This window comes from Crassostrea angulata, chromosome 2 (assembly GCF_025612915.1).
Source record: "Crassostrea angulata isolate pt1a10 chromosome 2, ASM2561291v2, whole genome shotgun sequence".
Taxonomy (NCBI): Eukaryota; Metazoa; Mollusca; class Bivalvia; order Ostreida; family Ostreidae; genus Magallana; species Magallana angulata.
The window spans coordinates 51,410,641-51,435,023 of record NC_069112.1 but is presented as its reverse complement, the minus strand read 5'-3'; the positions used below and the strand labels follow the sequence as shown (position 1 = coordinate 51,435,023).

Here is a 24,383-nt window from a genome sequence, read left to right as displayed (position 1 = left end):
GATTAACAATATATACTAAAATTTATTACGGGCCGCCAGGAGGCGGTCCGTTATTTGATACACATTTAAATATTGTAAATGCGTTTCTGCGGGATAGGTTTTTTTATGAATTAATATTATGCTCATTTTTATCAATTAAAAATGAAATTTGCATGTAGAAATATGTTTTTTGATATTATATAATTTTTGTTTTACTCGTAAATGAAAAGTTGGTCATAGACTGTCGTGTTCGACACGTTTGTATCGCGACTATAATGTATTCGAAAATTTTCTGAGTTTTCCATTGTATCGGGATCGGTATACGGGACATACTAAAGACCTGAAATACTAAAGACCTGAATGACATGAAATTTTATATAATGATGAATTTCTATGTGCTGCGTCAAATAAAATTACTTTGGGTGTGAATTTATTATATTGCCATGTGCGTTGTGGTAGAAAATTATCACGAAATGACATCCATATCAATTATTTACGCAAAAATATGAAAGAACTGAAAATTTGAGTGGACCTGAAAATTTGAGCTAACCTGATTTATTTATAATTCTTCTGAAATAACCATGGTTATATTTATGTAGTGTAGATAAAGTTTATAATTCCATTTTTAAGAAAAAATTATCCGCCTTATTTTTTACCTTTAAAATTGTGCAGATTCTACCGGATGAGCATGATCTTACATGTACCTTTATATTAATCCATTTTTATTTTATTATGTGGTCCCTTGAAATTATATAAACTAATGCATTATATAAGTTTTAATTCAAAACAATGCAACAAAAAAATCACATGGTTTGATATATATATATATATATATATATATATATATATATATATATATATATATATATATATATATATATATATATATATATACATATATATAATCCCCAAGAGAATAATGATGAATTGAATTTTGTATTAAAATAATGTACAAATCAATGTGTTCTCCATTACTTCATACTAAAGTAATGATCATTCAATTACAGTTAGAAATGCTTACTGTAACGAACTCTGTTCTTAATAATAATAGTAGAATGTTGAAATTCAAAACGTGTTGCTGAAAATATAGTATTAATTAAAATTAAAATCTACCATTAAAATTAGTATAACCAACTTGTTTTTTTCTTCTTTGTGGTATGTTTTATTTTAATGTAAACAACCAATGATGATTCATACATCAATTATATTTTTGCGGCCCATTTGACGCTTGCGTCAATATGATTTCTTGTTATATATAATCAATAAAAACTTTTGAACAGTGAACATTTTTTATATGAAAAAATCGTTCATGCTTAAAACCCCCTAATGTTACATGTAGGTAATGCATGCATGATCTCAATCTCGCATAGTTGTTGTTCTTTTTCTTTTGCAGAATGTACGATTCGATTGTAGAGAGTAATCAAATATATTTCTAAGCGTTTCAAAAAGTTATGGAGATGAAATATTTATATATAAGAGACGCTACAGCTCATTTTTGCTCAAAGTTACCGTTGATTTAATCATTTCAGGCGGTTCAAAAAGGAAATATTGCTAGCTCAGCCTTTTGATCAACAGCTTCGCGCATCAACAGTAAACATTTTGGTGTGACTTTCTACAAGGGATGAAAATATTACGAATTTATACAGATTTTACTTGTTGTGTAAACAAAATTTTGGAGATATAAATTTAGAATTTCGGAAAAATATTTAACACGCAATTGCGAGTTTTTTTTTGGCTGTAAAAAGATTCAATCTTTCAGTACATGTATATGCACGACTTCTATTCTTTTATCTAACTATGTTTAAAAAGGAAGATATCCAAGATGAAGAGAATTCGCTGTAATATCTCTTTAAAGCTACATTGTAAATTTAAAATAATATACCGCGGTAGATCTTGTAATACTCCGTACTTCACTTTTAAAAGACAATATGTACATTCTGTCAAATGTTTTTACACTTTTTTCACGCGAAAATCTCTTATCAGCTTGCAAAAACACACTGACTTCCCAACTTAATTTGAAATCGACAGCGCTGGCGAGACAATGCAGGATTAATCAAGCTTCACAGCACGTGGCCTGGGTACTCTACCTATGCACACACTGAATGTGTGTGTGTTGGGGGGGGGGGGGCCTTAAAGGGTGTAATCTGGATGTTTTATTTATTTGTTTCACTATCCTTATAGCAGGTTTAGTATGCATGCCAAGTAAAACTAAACTTAAATGTGCCATGCTACGATGACGGTTGTCTGTACATGTACTTCATTGGGGGAATACTCAAGTTCACATAGCAGTGGTTCAACTTGTTGAATAATCATTTTATTGGATCGATGCCGGGGTTGGGAATGTAGCTATACATAGAAAGATACATCTCCGCAGGAGATTAATTGATAATGCGCAAGTAATATATGTTACAGACTAAGAACCACGCCGTGTTTATCCATTGAATCTCATAACTATTCGATATTTCGGTCAACACAAGATTGTTCTTGAGGAATCCTCATTATCTGACGTCACGGACAGGAAGCTGCATAAAAAGTATAAATAGCCACTAAACGATTACACCATTGCTATTCTTAAACTCATGCATATTCATACTTACTTGGAATTTGACATATGGACTAAGATTTTCGAAAGAAATTATGTTTAATGATCGCAATATGTATAGTTATATTTATTGTAATTGCAAATAAGATATTTATTTCAATAATAATATTGAAATATGAATCCCAAACGAATATTGCAATTTTTGCCGCTAGGTGGTGTCCGTCAAATCCACTATCGACGTCACATGTGAGCTGACCGGTAGCAATAGAGGAGGCTCATAGAGCCTCCGTCTAAAAATGCTTCCGATGAAATACTTTGTTAAGTAATGCAAGCTTTTAAGAAAGCAATATTTATTACTTAAACCGATTTGGTGGGACTTTTCCGATCGCGTCGCGTTCAATTCTATTAACTACGTCATTCATGTACATAAACAACACCCGCACCTTAACCACAATTTTTTTTTATTGGTGGAGTCAGCTTATCGCTGATTGGTTGCTGGTTAACTCAGACTAATGAAAAATTCACATGGATACTAGTGACTGTCGAAATTGGGCTATTTTTCGAAAGTGTACACTTGTGATAAAACATACATACGGTACTATATAAATAGTGCCTGTTTGGGAGGGTAACAGTTGAAATTGACACCCCGAGAAAACCATTGTCAACCGACGCGAAGCGGAGGTTGACAATGGTTTTCGAGGGGTGTCAATTTCAACTGTTGTCCTCCCAAACAGGCACTATATATTTTGTTATACTGAATGTCTTTTTTAAAAATGTTTAAGAAAATTTTACTGCTTTTATATAGGAATAACGTGAATTCTACAGCGAACCGTACGCGCATAATTTTCGCGCATGTAACATTTTTTAATGTTACCCGTTGCCAAGTGTGTTGCTAACGCTGAGGGTAATAGTAAATATTATTAACTGCGTCTTAACCAATCAGATTTCAGTATTTAACATGAAAGTATAACAAATACATATATAGCTGTAGCTCTACATGTATGTAGAATTTCTGGGTTAGTAAATATAAAGCTACAGTGCATACAACACTTACATGTACAAACAACTTTACGGCAATTTACCGAGCATAAAAATAACGCTATTTTGCACAGGGACCAAGCCCGTTTTAACATTAATTTCAATGTAACCATAAATAAAGAAAGGGGTCGAACTCTGACCCAGATAAAAAACTACCAGCTCGCTTCATAAGCCTAATAAATCAATTATTTTTCACAACACTTGCAATATGCATGTATTTTTCAGAGATACACTCATGCCGAATTTCAAGTTGATGGGTCTTATAATAGCGGAGATATACGTCATTATTTTCTCGAAGTCGCCAGTTTATTTTTACTCGGACATTTACCGGTCCAGGGCTTACGATGGGATTTTCCCTATGACAACAGCAGTATTGCAACAAGTCGAGAAAGATTCGCACTAATCTTTTAAAATCTCACATCAAACGTACGCTACTTACAACCTTAAATTCCGATAAAATTCCTTAAATACTCTCCAATCTGAACTTTTATTCTGCAGCTTCAGCATCCCCCCCCCCACTTTTTCTCGCAGTTTTCTTAAATTTACACATAAAAAATTGAATCATCATGGAGTTGCGCCCCCCCCCCCCCCCACTTTTTTGGGAGTATGTAAAATTCAAAATACCGGGGTTTTTTTTTGCTAGTCAAGATGTTTTGGATAAATCTGCCCCTCCCCTCCCCTTTCAAAAACGATGCTAGGTGCCTGACACATAATTATACAAATAGATAAAGCATTAAACGGAAACCAAAAAAAAAAATGGTGAAGTGTATATGATTTACTGGAATACCAGCACAAGGAGTATTATTTAGTGTTAAATACATATGGAAATCTTAAATGAATTATCCGTATAATACATGTATAATGTTTAATTTAAAGCAGGTGATTTTCTGACCTTTGTCGCTCTTTGTCATTGCGCATTTCAATTGAAATGAATTTTAGGGGTTATAAAACAAATTTAATGCATTTTTGTTTTCAATCATTTTGCGATGTTTTGTATTTTAGCACATGTACATGTATTAAAATAAGTTACACTTTCTGTATCCAGTATTTAAGAATAATAATTTGTATTTATAAAATCAGTTTGAATTGCAGACTTGCCTAAACTCTAATGTGTCATTATTCTTGTAGTTAAAAACCATGTATCAATAACATATCTTCACTTTAAAAAGAAAATCACAAATTAAGTTTATAATTGTGCATTAATATCAGTTAGTTTAATCGGCTTCAATTTATCTTAATTACAAAACATAATAGCTATTTTCTCGGGAAGCAATTTTAATGAAAGATTTTTAAAAGGTAAATTTTTACTAAATGTGAAATAAACTTTTTCATGGTAAATGTTGTAAAAAGAAAAAAAATGGTTTAGAAAAAATATAAGTTCATAAAATGCAACACATAAAATTAGGGCACTTTTTTTTTTATTGGAAGTTGATTTTTAATCAACTCTCCTATGCAGTCACTCGTACAAACCGAAAGTGAAACAGTGTTTGAACCTCAGCACAAATCATTGCTCCTGACAAGACTTAGTTCTTGAAAATAATTGATGAATTCGATGTAATGTATGCTAAAGCCTTGTTTTTCAAAGAAACTTATTTACAAATACCTTAAAATAGTCAGATTTTAAATGGTACGAACAATTTAAATATTTTTTGTAGTCGTATGTATTCCTACGCCAGAGTTCATTATAGTCTCGTTCAACTCGACGCTCGGCTGTCTCCGTAAACCCTTGTCGGAAATTTACGGTGTCAGCCGAGCGTTTGGTTGAATGAGACTAGAGATCAATATTGCTTGGATCCATACAATTTTCGAGAAATATTTCTACCACTGATACATAGTTTGATTGAATTAATTTTATCTTTAAATATTATTTAACATGATTCATAAGGAGGTTTCTCGACATTCTAGTCGAAAAAGTTCAAAAATTCATATTATAAAAATATGCGTAATTCAAATTACAAACTACGTATACATGTACTTGTCATGCAAAATAACATATCATTGATTTTAAAATAAATAAACATCGACAAAATCAACTCCCGTCAGTTCTTCAGAACTTTGTTAAAAATTATTCTCTCTCTCTCTCTCTCACTCTCTCACTCTCTCATTCTCTCTCTCTCTCTCTCTCTCTCTCTCTCTCTCTCTCTCTCTCTCTCTCTCTCTCTCTCTCTCTCTCTCTCTCTCTCTCTCTCTCTCTCTCGTGCATATTTATTCGGGAGAAACCCCCGTGTGCACATTAATTCCGGAAAAACTGCCGTGGCAATCAAATTCCAGAACTAAAAGTATAAATCGTTCTTTCTCAGTATCTTTAAAAAATTAATATATGAAAAATTTTGCAATTTCTTCACCGGCCGCCAGATAAAATATTTTTATATGGCGACCTATATAAAAAAAAAACAAGCCGGTTTTTTTTGTGTAACAATCTGGTCGACGATATTGATAATTTATACATTTTCTCATGATACATAATTGATTGAGTTGTTTAGAGATCAAACATGAATAGCAAAATTTTTTAGTGAGTCATACAGTCTATGAAGGTTTGGCAAGTATTGTAGAAAAATACAAAACCTGCTAAAACGTTTTATGTTTATCAATGTCAAATATGTAGGCATTGTTAACCACAGGCTAAAAATTCAATTCCTTTAGATTTATCTTAAAAAAATGTATGCTTAGTTGAGTTATGTTTTATTTATATACAGGATGCCCCATACCAGGATATTACGGAGAGGACTGTTCCATACCATGTCCTCAAAACTGTCAGGAAGGTTACTGTAACATCGTGGGTGGAACGTGTCTTGGCTGTGTCCCTGGATACACAGGATCGAAGTGTGATACAAGTAAACGGTTTATGTTTTGAGGATAAAGAGTATGTCAGTATCTTTACATACAAGACATATTATTAATATATAACTTAAAAAATCACAGGTTGTTAATTGAACAAATAAAATGCTTAGACAAAAGTTGTGTTTTACTTTAGCTGTACGGTTTGAAAAATCTAACATCAACAAACGTACATCCTTTTAAGAATAATTTGCATTTCTGATGGGTTCTATTTGTTTAGCATGATACTGAAAGAATTAACTCGAAAGGTTTACAAAATTTTGGAGATTTTTTCTATTTATGTTTTGTTCATGAACAATTCTAAGAATTACAGATTTTACTATATAAATAGTGCCTGTTTGGGAGGGTAACAGTTGAAATTGACACCCCGAGAAAACCATTGTCAACCGACGCGAAGCGGAGGTTGATAATGGTTTTCGAGGGGTGTCAATTTCAACTGTTATCCTCCCAAACAGGCACTATTTATTTTGTTATACTGAATGACTTTATTTTTAAGAAAAATTTACTGCTTTTATATAGGAATTACGTGAATTCTACAGCGAACCGTACGCGCATAATTTTCGCGCATTTAACAATTTTTAATGTTACCCGTTGCTAAGTGTGTTGCTAACGCTGAGGGTAATAGAACGGATTATGAACTGTGTCTTAACCAATCAGATTTCAGTATTTAACATGAAAGTATAAAAAAAAGAAATTGTAATAGGACAAATTAATTATTCATGTTTTTCTTATACCTACTGATTATTCGTTTAATCTTACAGAATGTGTTGATAACAAGTACGGTCTAGAGTGTAATTCTACATGTGGTAATTGTTTGAACGGTGTTATGTGTAATTATGTGAATGGAAGTTGTCCGAACGGATGTGTCGCAGGAGTGTATGGTGACAAATGTGATCAAGGTACATGTATATAATATCATCGGATTTAAGTCAGTAAGTTTGATATCAATTGATGCTTTTGACTTTTCGAAGGGTTATTATGAAAGTTAAAGCAACTTTATTGTTGTATTAAAAAGAGGAATGAATAATTTCTATTTTTGATGTTATTTTGTCGAATTCCACAGAGTGTCAACCGGGAAGGTATGGATTTAACTGTAAGGACAACTGTAGTATCAACTGTGGGGTACAAGGGATATGTGACAGGGTAACAGGGAAATGTGAAGGAGGGTGCAAAGCGGGATGGAGTGATGATCAATGTAAAATAAGTAAGGATCTCTTCGTTCTTTTTTTTTTGCAAATTTAAGCATGTGATAAGAAACGAAGACAAGTTTTAACAACAGTAATTGGAAATCTAAACACAAACAATAAATTATGCCGAAGGTTCATTGATTCCGTTGCTTAGCCGCTATAATCATGATCAGTTCTATAAGTAAACCAGTTAACATCAAATATTTAAATACAAAGTCTATCATCTAAAAATGATTTGCCACGGATTCTATAGATATTTGAGTACCAATATGTAAAAATCACAGTTCGGTTTTCTAGCTTTGTGTTACAGGAAGAGACTTACATTGCAACAAATCTTGTTTTCAGAGTGTCAGAAGGGTAAATTTGGTCAAGACTGCACCGAGTCCTGTGGGAACTGTGTACAGAATGAAGCCTGCCATCATGTGAATGGTTCCTGTCTAAATGGGTGTAATCCAGGATATGAAGGAACCAACTGTACTCAAGGTAAATCAAAAAAATATTTCATCCTGCATTGACCTAATGAAGGGAACCCCACAAAAAACCCCAAGGAATGTTTCAATGTCAAACCTTACTCGTTTAGAGCTTCCATTGTGATATTGTTTTGCAGGATGAATAGAAAATTATGTCTTGAAGTATAAGATATATTTCATTTTATATCTAAAACATGAAGAGAACTCCAAAAGCCTCGCCTTCGGTCAGGTGCTCTTCCCCTCTCCCAAATATAAATTATATCTCAGATCAGTTACCAAGTATTTCATATATATTAACACAGGTACACTAAATTTGGAAATGTTTTGCTTTTGATTCATTTCCTTAGATAACGAATGTCCACATCATTTTAACGCAAAAATGACTGCTTTGATAAAACATGCTATCATGCTTGACATTCTAGTTCTTCCTACATGTACTAAGAAAATTGGAATCGAGTAATCAATGATTTATATTGTTTCTTTTTTCAAATTTATAAATCAGGTTGTAAGTGGGGATCCTTTGGATACAACTGTAACGAAACGTGCCGAATAATTTGTGCCAATAATGGCACGTGTAGCGCCACAACAGGAACATGTGAACTGGTAAATCACTTGTCATCAACATTTGTATAAATATAATAATACATCCAGTACTTTCATTTAATCCATCACGTTTCATAATTGATAAAAGTTTTTTGCAAGTAAATTTCTATAAATAATGACATGCGGTGTGTAATGCTCTAATCTAATGCGAAGTCATAAAAGATTGTGTGGCAACAAGCTTAATTAAGTTGCACGAGGGGACAATGAACGTATTTTACGAGCTAAAGTCTAAAAATAACGGTTTACATTTTGTAATGGTCAATTCCAATGTGAAGTCATTTTGTCGCTGTAATTATTTGACAGTTCCGCTGCCATTACTTAGGTAAATAAACCGGTTAAAAGTAACAGTTGGTTGCTGTCCGCTCCCGAATGCATTCACTAATTGCACGAACGTCTGATACAATAACTTTAATTACATGTATCTGTGTTTTGCACAGATGATAGATATTAGATAGATAGATACTTTTATTTCCAAATTCTGGGCCCCTTTGGGCATACAAAGGACATTACAAAATTAAAAGATAATAATATTTTTTAAGATAAATACATGTGTAAATAAATTGATACACATATAAAAGGAGAGAGAGGGTTTCAAAATGATAGTTTATTTTTAAGTTAGATAAAAGAAGAGTCTATTACAGTCTCAGTTGAACATAGCTTAATGCTTTTCTCAGTTGAAAACAACTTTAAGTGTAGTTTGCAATAATTTCAATAACATTATCACAAATGTTGCCTTAATGTATAGTTTGATGGTAACAGTTGGTTGCTGTCCGCTCCCGAATGCATTCACTAATTGCACGAACGTCTGATACAATAACTTTAATTATCTGTGTTTTGCACAGATGATAGATATTAGATAGATAGATACTTTTATTTCCAAATTCTGGGCCCCTTTGGGCATACAAAGGACATTACAAAATTAAAAGATAATAATATTTTTTAAGATAAATACATGTGTAAATAAATTGATACACATATAAAAGGAGAGAGAGGGTTTCAAAATGATAGTTTATTTTTAAGTTAGATAAAAGAAGAGTCTATTACAGTCTCAGTTGAACATAGCTTAATGCTTTTCTCAGTTGAAAACAACTTTAAGTGTAGTTTGCAATAATTTCAATAACATTATCACAAATGTTGCCTTAATGTATAGTTTGATGTACAATTAAATATAAAATGAATTTCATCTTCTACCTCAGATTTACAAAAAAGTACACGTTCATTCGTTAACAGGAGTATTATTATAGCGACCAGTTTCAATGGCTAATGAATGAGAGCTGATTCTAAAGTTGGTGGAACAATTTAAAACATGAGGATTGCGGATAACAGAAAAATATATTTCTACACAAAATCTTGTTTTAAAAATAGCATATGTTCTGAGTTTACCAATTTGTGTTTCTGCATTGTCTGCAAGTGCATTTCTGCAAGTGTTTTTATATATTTCACAAAATTTTCTTGAAGCTATTGAAGGAATATTTCTATCATATATATAAGGTGTTGTAAATGTAGTTTATCTAGGATAAAATGAATACTGCTACTCCAGCTGCTTTTGTTATTCGGATATAAAAATTTGTTTTCATACATTGCATTTTTTGATAAAGAATGTTCAGGGAGAGCTTCAATTCTATGCAAATATTTTAGATTTCACTTTATGATATCGACAAACATACATGTAGGAAAACGACCAAGTTCACAAAAACTGCCTGGTTAGAAGTTTTTTTAAGAACATGACTTAAATATTTCAAATATTAAAGATGTAATTGTTCACAATACATCTTATCAAAAAGAAGTTTTCTAAACAATAATTGAGGCATTTAGTAGCATTTACATCTATATTTATTGTTCCCCCAATTCCACAAGCATATACAGATGTGATTTTATGACAGTAGAAAACGGCCTAACATTCTGTGACCATGAATTTAGATTTTTACTACGTTATGTTAGGTGTAAGTAATAGTAATTATTAAAAGTAATAGTTTTTGCTTATAATGTGTTTCTACTTTACTGCGTTCATTGTAACATGGATATTTAAGGCACCCTTATAATTACAATGTATAAAGCGGTTTTGTAGCGACAGAAGTACTTTTGACTTTATTTAAACTTTCATTACACGGACATATATTTTTTTACATTATGTTCTATGTAGGAAGCTCATCCAGCATGTATCAGCGCATGAGAATCCTTGCTGAAGGAATGGATCGCCGTTTCGGTTCATTGAAAACGAAATTACAATTATTATTTTAAATATTATATATACATCTAAATGTTTACAAAAAATTTAAGAATTTATTTTTTCAAAGTGCGTTAAGAGTCATGATATAAAAAAAATGTTGGTCTACACTTTCAAAAATTATTTCGAAGTGCTTTAATTTGGACCAAAATTTTACGCAGTTTGAATAATTTCCTCAAAGTGCGTAGCTACAACTGTAGTCCTTTCTATTCTATAAGGTATAAGTATACTGTTAACTAAGGTTTTAATAATAAGACCTCGCCTATGTAAGTATAGAATACTTTAAATCAATGCTTGACAACGTTTTCGATGATATTGTCCTAGTTAGCACATTGCATGCTACCTTACATGTCAAGTGATAGAATTTTGTATTCACAAAGTTATCTGAAGTGAGAAATCACGTGATTAATTATAATATTCAGCATGTATCAACCCTTGGTTACAGCAAAGGAAACGAAAGTAAGATGAATAAGGTTTTTTTCTCATTTTAACCATGAGAGCATGTTTGTCTTTTAATCTCCCTTAAACACAACTTAGATAATGCAAATATACAACTACTGTTAATCGGAGAACAATAGACAGAATATGAGGTCTATATAAAAGTGGGCGTCCTCATAATCGTAAGGAGATTCATGATTCCCTTTGAAAACAAATTCGTACTTGGTAAAAACATACTTTTATTTACAATGTACCGTAATTACGTGAAGTAAGTGTTTGGGTGTTGACCATTTCTGCGATTGAAAGAAAAAAGTCTTCTTTTAAAAGTTTATTTTCACGCAAATATCGTTTGTCCGTACGTGCAGTCATCCTTTGGCATGTAGTATTCATAGAAGGACTTGTAAACTTGTATTTCAATTTTACTTTCTTTTTCACTTTTCACCTTTTTCTTTCAATAAACGACAGCTTTGGTAATCCGAACGAATAACAAAAACTACGATAAAATGAATAATTATTACAGATTTCTTTTATTAGAAAAATTTCATTACAATATTATCTCCTAATGTTGTTTGTTTATACAGATTGGTGCAGCAAAAAATCCAGAAGGCGACAACTCCTCATCTGCTGCTGCTGTTGTCGTCGTACTAATTCTCGTTATTGTTGTCGTTGTCATTGTCATTGTGGTTATAAGGTAATAAAACAAGTTAATCATCAGAAGCTATAGCGCTGTATCCATATTAAATCGATACGTATTTAATTTTTATTTTCTTTAAAACTTATTGTATAACATTTCAGAACATTTTCGAAAGAATTGTACTTTTTTATGTTATTTTCAGACGGAGAAGATTGAACACTAAGAATGAGAAATCACAAACCCATAGACAAATCCCAGGAACGGAAGAAAATGCCAATTGTAAGTCTAATTTTGTTAATTGGAAGCATGTTGATAAATATTCCAAACAAAAGACATGTACAACGACGCGGCAAAAGGAAAAATACCGTTTATCGATAGCAATTAAATAATACAGGTTTGACATCAGATGATGATAATAAGCTATATGAACAACATAAAGACCTTACCTTTAAAATCTTTACAATTGATTAGATTCTTTGAGTGCACCATGGTCAGCAGATTGCCTGGTCCAAACATTTTTGATACATTTGAAAAACAATTTGTTATAATTTTCACTCTATACTAAAATTATTTTAGTGAACAACAGAGATGAGAATCTCGGATGTGCTAATACATATGCAAATATGGAATCCATGAAAAAATCTGCTACAAAGTCAGATGGCAATAAAACGGCATCAGACTTATCTGCTGCAAAAAAATATGACGTCAAAGATGACGACGAGGACGAAGAAGGCATTGAGAATCCCTATGGGGACTTATATTTAAATGAAGAAACCATACCTGATGTTACGATTAATGAGCTTGAAAATGCTATTATGGAAAGGAAAGAAAATGAAGAGGATGGATTCAAAAGAGAATATTCTGCAAGTATTTGAAAAATGATATAATTACATGATAACATTTCTGACTGACAAGATCTCTTTTTATTGATAATAATAAAATTTTGTTGACAATATGTTTACTCATCAGATGTTACCATATGGAGAACAACATCCCTGTGAAGTTGGAAAACGTCAGGAAAATCTAGCGAAAAACAGATTTAAAACTACTTTTCCTTGTAGGTTTTTACTAATGCGTATAACTTTTTGAAAAATCATAAAAAAATAAACAAATTGTATTTTTCTAAACATGTACATATAATGGGGTTCTGTTATCTAGGCACCGCTGAAAATACGTTAATGCCTTGATGATAATGTACAATATTTTTTATTTCGATAGATAAAGATAGAAAAACCAAAATAGTTGCGAAAATATTATTATTTAATCTATCAAAATACTATTATTGTAGAAATCCTTATGGTATGTCTATACTTTTATTACAGATGACCACTCTCGGGTCATTCTGAAAGGAACCGATGCTGATTATACCAATGCAAACTACATCAGCGTGAGTAAATGCACTTGCATCATTCATTACTAAAATCATACTTTGTTAAAATCTTTCCTGAACTTATGTTTTTATCATCATATTTTTAAAGGGATTGGATGAAGAAAAAGTGTATATTGCTTCACAAGGTATTGCTATTGTATTCTAAAGATTTATCTACGTCCCTGAGTACTGGTTTTCGCCTTTGAGCTCATGTCAACTAAACAATAAATGCATTTGACATTTTGGCTTTTTAGGTCCGAAACAGAACACACTTAACGACTTCTGGACAATGATCTGGCAGGAGAAGGTTACACAAATTGTGATGTTGACCAACTTGAAAGAGGGAGTGAAAGTAAGTTAATGTATAGAACACAGAAAGAAAATTAAGATTTATTGAAGTGTTTTATTGAAGTGTTTCCATAAAGACTTTGAATGTCTTTTTGACGTCAAATCTGAATAAATTTATCATTTCTTCTCTTTTTAAATCTAAAATATATTGAGGACAAGTTTTTTTGATGAAACATAAGTGTACGTCTTACAATCAGATGAAATGCACCCAATACTGGCCAGAAAATATGAAATCAAGACAGCACGGAAATATCGTCATCAAGAACGTGGAGGAAAAACAGTACGCTTTTTACGTCATCAGAAAACTTTCCGTTTCCCATAAAGAGGTAATATTATATCAGTATATGATGATAAAACAAATATTCAATGATTTTACTTTATCTTGAACAACGCTGTTTTATTCGTGATTAGTTACTATAAAATTAATTTTAATTTCCTTTTTTAAACTTTCCCTCAATAAGATTTAAGCATTTTTTTTCTTCAAAACTTAGCAACATGTTATGAAACAAAGATTCTTTTAACAAAAGACTAAAATCTCTCACGATCTGAATTTATGGTTTACTTTCCAATCAACAGCAAAAAAAGTCAATTGTTGTAATGCAATACCATTACACCACGTGGCCTGACCATGGTACCCCGGACCCTCTCCGTCTGGTTGTTTTTCATTGTCACGTAATGAGAACCAGAAGCAACAAGATTAAATCACCAATTGTTGTACACTGCAGGTAAAAGCTTTTATAAATGCATCGATGCCGCTTGCTGTACGCAAAAAAATGCAAATTATGTTACTCCTTTCCCGTTTAGAGTGAACATACAACACTATAAGCATTGTTCAAATCAGTTTAGCATTTGATTGACATTCAAAAACAATTTTAATTTGTTTCCAACTTATAATAGTAAATTAATAGTAGAGAAAGATTTGAATACCAGTTAAGAATTTGAGTTATGTACAAGAACGATAAAAATTTTCTTCCACCGGATAATAGAAAAATAGACATTACGAAGTAAGTAGATTCAAATTAACTATGTATATACAGTTATAATACCAAAAATTAATTTTCCAAATTATATTGAGTACGATGATGTTTCCTCCAATAAGAATGACATGCAATTGTAGCGCAGGGATAGGTCGCACAGGAACCTACATTGCGCTTGATGCTCTATACAAGGCGGGTAAAGCGTCTGGTAAAATCAATGTAGCTGAGTACGTAAAGATAATGAGAGCAAACAGAATGAACATGGTCCAAACGTATGTAAGTCAACAAAAGTTTCAATCAGTAGATAAAGTTATCGAAATGAATGCTGTTTTCAAAACCACCATTATCAGAAATTAAAATTAAAAAAATTAACATCCTTCAGAGCTGTTTGAATATTTTTCAAAAATTACAATATTTTTTCAAATTGACATTTTATAGGAACAATACATGACGATATATCTGGCGTTGAACGAGGAATTCAAGGCTTCTTCTGAACCACAAAGTCTTCCTGACTTTACAAAGAAAGCGCAAAGTATTACAGGAGATCGCCCAGCTAATCAAACAGGCATCAGAAAGGAGTTTGAGGTAAAAGATAAAATATGGTAGATAAAAATTGTTTGTAATCTTCTCTTTGTTGTGTATGTATGTTAACGCGTAAATTGATAAACATTTCAGAGCTGTTTGTTGTGTTTGATTTATTTGTAGAGATTAATGAAAACTCGACCAGAATACACAAAAGCTGATTACAAGAACTCGATTCAGCATTTAGGGAAAAAAAGAGAAAATACCGTTTTACCTTGTCAGTACAAGTTACTTTTTTAAAAAAAATAAGAAAAGGAATTCATTTCTACAGTTTGTCAATTTTTGTCATAGTTGTGGCAAATTCATAAATAAAAGCATACATGGAAACGCCAACTTCTTTGGTGTAAATAAACCTCAGTCGCTTTATCTAATAAACTGAACTACCCTGACCTAAATGATTTGCCTTGAAAAAGTATTTCAAAATGTTGTACATAAGACATCGATTATGTATTGGAAGAAAATTATATTAAAATTTTAAAGAAAAACTGTATAATACATTTTTAGTAAGTTTAGAATTAATTCCGATGGAACGGTAATTATTTAATAAAAACCTCTTTTAATGTTTATGTTTGTATGACAAAACATAACTTGCATTTAAATTTCTTCTTTAAGTGGACAAATACATGCTGTATCTAACATCGGCTGTTGCAAAACGAGGCAATTTCATCAATGCAATACATGTTTCAGTGAGTACATTTTAAATCTATCAATGAAATCACTTCGTTGTTGGACCAAGCGGGTACATTAATGAGTAAATCAGAAATACTTACCCGCATTAAATAGCGGGTAAAAATTGATACAAGTGTGTACATAGTCTCTGATCTTTATTTTTCCAAGAAAACTATAAAGTCAACCTAAGGTTTATTATATCAGAATTATAACAAAAAAGTATAGTTTTTTTTTTCTTATTAAGATTTCATTTCATTAATGTTAAAGTGTAAATTATATAAAATGTTAGTTCAAACTGTTTGTTAGTTCCCTTTCACATTCATATACTTAATTGACACTATAAATTCAGTTGCAGGTTACTTTTTAACAATTCAAACTCTATTGTAATTAACGTAATAATCGGCTTTTAAATAAAATATAATATGAAATACCCGGAGGAGAATGCAAATAGATTAGACAAAGCTTTAACAAATCGTCTTCGCTAAATTACAAACTTGATTTTCTTTTTAGTCTTACCAGAAAGATAGAGCGTTTATAGTGACGCAATATCCGACACCAGAGGACGCTGTGGACTTCCTACGCCTGCTCAATGATCATGAATCTGATACAGTTATCTGTATGAATCCATTACATGAAATAGACTCGGTGGGTTTATTGTCTCGTCCTTTTGTATTGCTCAGTACATTAGTGAATTATCATCAGATGAGTTCCTGAATTTTAATTCATTAATCAAAGAATATTTATTCTAATGAATGTCTACAAAGCATGAATTTGACTCAATAAATAATATATACAAAAACTAACCACGTTTAGATCCATTCCCAACTTGTATATCTTCAATGCCTTGTTCAATATAAAAACACAAAATCATTCAATTTGCTTATGTGTCACCTTTTAACTGACATTTTTTCTGACGAATAACGAAACTAAAAAACCAGTCTATTAAAAAAACCACAATAAATAGGTGAAAGGAATAGCTAAGAATTTAATTATTATAAATTCTTTTATGTAAAACTGAATAACTTGGCCAACATGCATTTAGTAGTCATTCGCTGCCTTTTACAGATGTTATATCATTATATCTCAAGATAATAGTCCTTGCTTTTGAAACCTTTAAATCTTTACGCCACATTTTCAGTCAGGTATTTTTTTCAATATTTTATATGAAAATCAGATGTAATTGATACAGGAATTGATTTTAAAAAAGGCAAATAATTTGCGCGATTCACAAAAACAGCTTGTATTCATCATACAAATTTCTTCAGGCTTTAAATGTTTATCTAATGTCAATCTTGTTTAAAGGTAAAGTAAGACGATCTTTTGCCAACTTTGAGGTATTTATACTGCTTAAAAGTGGCTAAAACTGTAGCTCAAAGGTAGCCAATCTTTAAGCAACCTTTATACTCATCTTTAAGGTGTCTCGATACACCAGTGCATTATTTGATGTATCGGTCAAGAATCATTTTGAAGTATGAGTTTACAAAGAAGAAACCGATATTGACTTTCAGTTATTTCATATTTTTTGTTGTTGTATTCTTAATAGAAACAGGAAATATCGTTTTGGCTGCAAACAGCATATTTTAAAGCTTTTAGTTTGGTATCAATTGATGCAGAATACAATTTTCATGCCAAGACGGCCAAATGATAATTATAATATTTTGATTTTATTTTCTGAATTTATTTCTGCAGCATACACATAATCCTGCATTTTTTCTGACAAGTCTCTTATAATTTGAATAAAAGTTTGATACTTTAAGATAATTTTAATGTATGTTGAATCTCTAAATCATGAAAACAGCAATTTATTAGTGTATAAAGATCACAATATTGGTAAGGTGATAATATTCGGAACTTAAATATTCTAAATCTATTTTGATTAAAATGAGTGGGTATTTTGTTCCATTGTTCATTCCTTGAAAAAGCGATATATCTGTTAAAGTTGCATTTTGAATGCAGAAAAGTGGTGTTTAATGAACCGTGGTGCCAAAAAATGCACATGTCCTTCAATTTTGTTTTGAATTGTGGTTAAGCTATGCGGGTAAATTAATAAGGAATAAGGAATCAGTCAATTAGTATTATGAGCTGATAATTTTGGTCGGTGCTTGATCAAATTCAATAAAGCCCGAAGGGCTTTATGATAGATTTAATCACGCCCCGACCGAAATTATCACCTCATAATATTCAAAGAATGATTCCCTATTACTTATATTTATATAATTTTAAACCATCGTACGATTAAATATGAATAAGCAAACCCCGCTGTCGCCTCAATTTGGCTTTATGAGTTATATAGTACAAAATCGATACGTAGTGTTATCACAGGCATAGACACTGGAAATTGTAAATATAAAAAAATATTTTGAAATAAAATTGAAACCTTTTCATACAGTATCAAAACAACTGTCAAAATGCTAATTTTTGAAGTCAAGGATCACCGCTCGAGCTTATGGTTTGACGTCTGCAATATTATAAACATCAAAAATACGATTCGTGCTTCACAGGATTTGACCACGCTACTAGCAAAGTTATTTACCAGTGAACTTTTTGACCTGTTTATTCTTGGCATCAATTAGATGTAAATGATGTAAATAATCATCTTTTTATTTCAGTCAAAGTCATGGATGCCACGACTAGCGTCCTCCAAGAACGTGTCACCATTTGTTGTAGAACACGAGTCTGAGAGTGACACCGAGGTCAAGGTCACTACAGTCAGCATCATACGCGGGGAGGTAATGGTAACAGCTAATTAAACACCGCACATGTCTATTCTCCATTTGACAGATGATACTTTCCTTACTTATTTGAATCCATCAACAACTCACATCCAAGTATTTGAAACCTTTTTCAGGAGGCACCGCATTCCGTAGTTATTGTAGAACCCAAGGGACAACTAAAATCAACCGGAACTCCTCCAGACACATCGTTTCTCCGAAGCATAGTATCATATACTCGCAACCTTTCAACAGAAAACCCCATCACTATTGTCAGCAAGTACGTGATAACTTGTAATTATTGGTTGATAGATAGATAGATAGATAGATAGATAGATAGATAGATAGATAGATAGATAGATAGATAGATAGATAGATAGATAGATAGATACGCAGAATACAGTAAAACATAGCAGTTTCATTAAACCTTGACTTATCAGTATCTAAAACGTGAGTATAAATATGAATAGATAAAAAGAAAAATTTTGAACACAAATACGCTGATTAAAGTTAAACATAGCGATCGCCTTTAAAACAGAAGTTTCTTAAGATTTTACATTAACACCAAAGTTTGACTTTTGAATGTTTTTTTTTATTTTTACCGATAATTTTTTGACTGTGAAAGCAAAAACAGTCAAAAAAATTTGAAAACAATTTTACTGTGTATGAACTTAGGCATTTTTTTTAAATGTGAGTGGGTTAAGCATTTATTCTGTAATGTACGCTTCCTTTATATCCTTATGACACCATTGAAAAAGAGCATTGTATCGTTCAAATGGTAGCTTTTCATATGTGGAATTTATATATATTATCATTTTCATTTTACAAACGTTGCTATCTGTTTACAATAAGTTGTGCCGTTTTGACAGGGACGGTGCATCATTGTGCGGTGTCTTCTGTGCTGTGTTTAACTCCATACAACAAATCACTATGGATGACAACATTGACGTGTTTACAACAGTCAGACAACTACAGACAAGCAGACCAGAGTTCTGTTCCACACAGGTATAATGTTTGGAATCTTTATATGTACTATGTATTTTCATTGGAGCAATATCATACATAAATTTTAACACTAGCAGACTAATTAAACAATTAAAACATTATGTAATGTTGTTTTAAGTAATTTATCAACGTAATAACAATGAAAAATATCATATACCAGAATAAAAATGTTTGTTCAGTCCTAACATACTCTAACGTTAGTTGTATAATTTCATTGACAGGAGGAGTATTCCTTGGTGTATTCAACGTTACAGGATTACATTGAAACAACATCAGAGAATGTTTACAGCAATCAATAGAACGACATGTTGATATCGGTTCTGTGAGAATTCTGTAATTCGTATTTAAAAAGAAGAACAATGTGAGAAATCAAGTAGAAGATATTCGATGTATAATTGTTTTAATTCTGTTTACTGCCAAAGGAAACACGTGTCTATGTATTGTCAGAAATTCTTTCTGCAAAAAAAAAGAGTTTTATTTATCTAATGGGCGCACGTTTATTTCCTGTACATACACCCTGTTTTCCTATGTTCTTGTCATAGTCTGTACAAGCACCCTTTTTCCTCCTATGTATGCATGTACCATCCTCTCCACGTACCTGTATTGCCGTTACATAAACATGTTTATTGTTGAATGATTTCTGGCTGTTAATTTCTAAGATTTTATTTTTGATATCATTGATTAGAATATTAATTACATTTTGAATATTTTTTTTATTTTAAGCTTCATTTCAATTGATTCTCTGTTATATATCTTCACATCATTCTATGAACTGTTAAAACATATAATTGTATTTGCACTTATAGCTTTGTGCCAGTTAATGAAATCATTTTTGCACCCATATGATTAAGATGGTGCAATTTTGTAGATACTGAAAGATATATTATATGATAGACTATCGCTAAAAGAGTCTATAACCAATTTTTGGGGGGTTGATCTTAATCAACTCTCTCATGAAGACAAGCGATAAATGTGATGTAATGTAGTCAGAAGAATTGTTTTTCAATGATATTTACTTATATATATCTAAATCTCCGAAAGACTGTCTGCTTGTCGGAGATGTACAGAGACATCCGAGCGTCTGGTTGAACGAGACAATAATGAACTCTGGCTGGTTGAACGAGACAGGAGTTCAATATTGCTCGATTCCTTAAATATTTCGATTACTGATACAGAGTTTGATGAACTAATTCTATCTATAAATACATGTATTACACAAAATGATCCCTATCGTGTTTTTATCATAATTCTTGTCGGAAAAACACAAAAATTCAAACCGGTGTGATATAGTGCCTTTTCCCCCTAGCCATCTTTCCCCCCGGAAAAATGGCTATATAGCAGTTCTTCCCCCCGGAAAAATGGCTATATAGCAGTTTTTCCCCCCCGGAAAGCTGACTACATAGTGGGCTTTCCCCCTTTTTATAGCCAGATTACCCCCACGGAAAACCTATTATATAGTGGATTTTCCCCCATTTTTACTTTCCGGTCATGTTTTTTGCGGACCATTCATGACAATAATTTGCAATAACTGGTATGATATTAATTTCTCACGAAAAGGATAATTATGGTATTAATACACAGAGTAATATACATGGTTTTTCAACCCCAAATATGAACTAAGGCATGCGCCTTCATAACATGCATGTGTCATCATCGTTTATTTCACCTGTTCTCACCCCCTTTTGGAACACCGTTTACACGGATTTCGGAATACCTCGAATCTTTTTCATCTAATCGATGCTTATCTACAGTTTTGACTTCGACGTTATGAACACGTGAGAGCACATTTGAGTGAAAATACGCCGGTTTGGAAATTTTATTTTCCAATGTATTACCATCAATGTATAAGCTTCTCCCAGGGAACTAACTGACCAATCTTGACTTAATTTTGTAGAGGAATGGAATAAAAAGTGGAAAAGTATTACTCCCTTCGTCCAAAAAGCTATCAATTTTAAATTAATACCGTTAGAATTGACGATCTTAAAAACTATTATATATTTCTTCTTCTAAATATCAAACGGGAGACAGGATGCAATGATATGATGAGAAACTGAAATGTTTTAGTTGTACTTTGATTGATGGGGTTCTAAATCATGAGTAAGGGGTATTTTAATTATGTATTAAAAGCATATGTAAATTTTATGTTTACCATTTCGTTTTAAAGTTACGCATATTCATATTTTTAAACACATTTCTACGAAACACTAGATATTATGATGTAAACATTTAAAAAACAATGAAATGTCTTCACAACCAGAACAATGTCGGTATCTTTGCTGGTTACTTTGGAAAATGTGAAATGGAGCCTGAACTAACTTTATGTTTATATTGTCACTCTTTATTTGCTAATTTTTTTCACTTTTGAGTTTGCAACGTGATTTATAAATATACAATTTTGAAAACGATGCTAAATAAATCAAGATATACGATTCAATTACCTAAAAAATGTATACTATTTGTTTCATATTTTTGCAATAAAGATTTACTTGTGTACCATATTATTTCTTCGAACAATTAAACAAGGGTGATTAAAAAAACCCAAAAAAACAACCAACACATATATTGTGATGAGCTGACTTTTTTTAAATATAAGCTTGTTCTTCTAATCAACTAACAAGTAAAAAAGTCGTATATGCGCTTAGGTTGGTTATTTATTTTTGATTTTCGGTTTCTCCTTTAATGAATAAAAGTTCATTGATTTATTTATCTAAATATTTATTATATAATTAGTCATCTTATGAATTGATTATGTAATTTTCAGAGTCATCTTCAAGTGGTAAACCAACGCCACTATAAAAATATAGTGATATGGTCATCTCTGGTCTATGAGACATTGGACCCTAAAGAATATGCACTATAATTATTATAATAGGATTTTAAAAATCGGGCTCTGAAACTTCGGAAACAAAATTTCTCTAAAACAGAGGTTTAGCCTGGATGAAATTTTCACAAACAGACAAACAGTCTGATAAATTTATCAAGAAATTCTTAAAACATTCTCGTTTATTACAATTTCAGAACACAGAGTGTATAACTTGTAAAACTTTTTTACAATAAATTACCTAAATTAAGTTCTATGTGTAATTCCATTACACATATGTTTAACTTTCAGCATCGTCTATAAAAATAATAATCGGCAAAACGAAACTTAACCTGTACAGATGAATGCAGATATACATGTATGCAGCCTGGGAGTGTAGAGACATTGATATTAATCCTTACTGGATTTCCATAAATATTTTTTATAAAATCTGAACAAAAAACGTGAGGGAGAAACCCTGATATGGGGGAAAAGCTACTATATGGTAGCTTTTTTCCCCCGGGGGGAAAGGCTACTATATAGTAGGTTTTCCGGGGGGAAAAGCTACTATGGGGGAAAAACTGCTAAGCAACCCCGGTATTAGAAAAAAAAGTGCATCATTCTAATACAGCTAAGAAACTACTAGCCATTTGAAATTACACATAGTTTATTTAAACCAAATATTGTCCATAAAATCAACTCTCATCAGTACCTCCGTACTTTGATATTATTGATGTTTCTCGCATTATCACCGGTGTCAGATCGCTTTGACCAGTGTGAACCAGCACTGAGAGAATTGTCTGCTTTACACTCTGTATTACAATACCGCTGTAAAACGTAATTAAACATCGTCTGCTGTAAAGAATTGAATTGTTTGATTTGTTTGTTTTATTAAAATCTATCCTATTTTCATTGAATAAATTGCCATATGCTCTTCTCTTCTTGACTTGTACTTTACATGTATGTAGCATGCAGAAGGGTATAACGATAGAAAAATTTATATGGCATCACAGAGAGATGTCAGACATCGTTTTCTAATGTAAAATTTAGCAAGAAAAGGTATCACTCATTATGTACTTGTGTGGGATAATGAAATTGGCAAATCTCGTCCTAGATCGTAACCTATTATACCATCAATCTCACTTAACCCTTTGACTATTTCCTTAAGAAGAAAATTAAAAAAGGAAAAAAAAAAATCGTACACGGTACGTTGAATTTCCCATCGGATGTAAGGAGACTTGGTGATCGACAATTTACAAGTACTCATCTGATCTGCTTCAAATAACTACATATGATATTTTTAGCCATAAACTAAGATATCCTTGTGTTTTTGTTGAGTATTTCCCTATATCTTAATACAGAACTCTTTCATCTGAAGGAGGTTGATACGCTTCAAAATTGCTACAACTATCCAGCCCTCTAAATGTAATTCATTTAGAATTTTTTTTTTTTTTTTTTTTTTTATAAATTTTGATAATTTTTAACAAAAGTCCAGTATAATTTTGTAATTCCCTACCGGATTAAAGGGGGCTGAATTGTAAAAAAAAAAAAAAAAAAAAAGGAAAAAAGAAAAAAAAAATACTCATCAGGCTCCACCGTCACCAAAATTTTCAAATCCCTCAACTCGTTCCTCAACTCAGATCCCTCAACTCATTCCTCAATTCCCACAGGGATTCTAATTTACTCTGAAGAAACTTACAGGAAAACTATCTGTTTGAATTAAATCCATGTAGGATACACTAAATTTAATAATAAATAAATGATAAGATTTTATTTTCTCGTCATAATGTTTTTCAAAAGTAGATATCTTACAAAATGTACCTCGCGGGTATGACACTCTATTTAAAATTGTACGAAATTGTATACATATCTTTTGAAAATGACCTTTATGCATGGAATTTTATACAACTGTGTCTTAATTGACACTGGCATGATTAGCCAGCACAGTTTTTTATTGTGTTTTGTT

General features: G+C 31.7%; 1 protein-coding gene across 1 annotated transcript in view; it reads left to right on the top strand.

Annotated features, from left to right (window-relative positions):
- The window catches only part of LOC128173202 (receptor-type tyrosine-protein phosphatase epsilon-like), a 37,319-nt gene extending 13,990 nt beyond the window's left edge, over positions 1-23,329 (top strand). The window contains exons 4-26 of the mRNA XM_052838927.1: positions 6,256-6,393; positions 7,159-7,296; positions 7,461-7,601; positions 7,930-8,067; positions 8,557-8,657; positions 11,904-12,013; positions 12,159-12,235; positions 12,533-12,819; positions 12,926-13,013; positions 13,279-13,343; positions 13,435-13,471; positions 13,580-13,677; positions 13,871-13,999; positions 14,250-14,398; positions 14,791-14,926; positions 15,089-15,235; positions 15,356-15,449; positions 15,845-15,918; positions 16,412-16,546; positions 18,511-18,630; positions 18,750-18,892; positions 19,482-19,617; positions 19,839-23,329. Coding sequence (XP_052694887.1) covers positions 6,256-6,393; positions 7,159-7,296; positions 7,461-7,601; positions 7,930-8,067; positions 8,557-8,657; positions 11,904-12,013; positions 12,159-12,235; positions 12,533-12,819; positions 12,926-13,013; positions 13,279-13,343; positions 13,435-13,471; positions 13,580-13,677; positions 13,871-13,999; positions 14,250-14,398; positions 14,791-14,926; positions 15,089-15,235; positions 15,356-15,449; positions 15,845-15,918; positions 16,412-16,546; positions 18,511-18,630; positions 18,750-18,892; positions 19,482-19,617; positions 19,839-19,916 — 2,759 coding nt within the window. The 3' untranslated portion in view covers positions 19,917-23,329. The remainder of the gene's footprint in view (positions 1-6,255; positions 6,394-7,158; positions 7,297-7,460; positions 7,602-7,929; positions 8,068-8,556; positions 8,658-11,903; positions 12,014-12,158; positions 12,236-12,532; positions 12,820-12,925; positions 13,014-13,278; positions 13,344-13,434; positions 13,472-13,579; positions 13,678-13,870; positions 14,000-14,249; positions 14,399-14,790; positions 14,927-15,088; positions 15,236-15,355; positions 15,450-15,844; positions 15,919-16,411; positions 16,547-18,510; positions 18,631-18,749; positions 18,893-19,481; positions 19,618-19,838) is intronic.
- Positions 23,330-24,383: the final 1,054 nt, after the last annotated feature.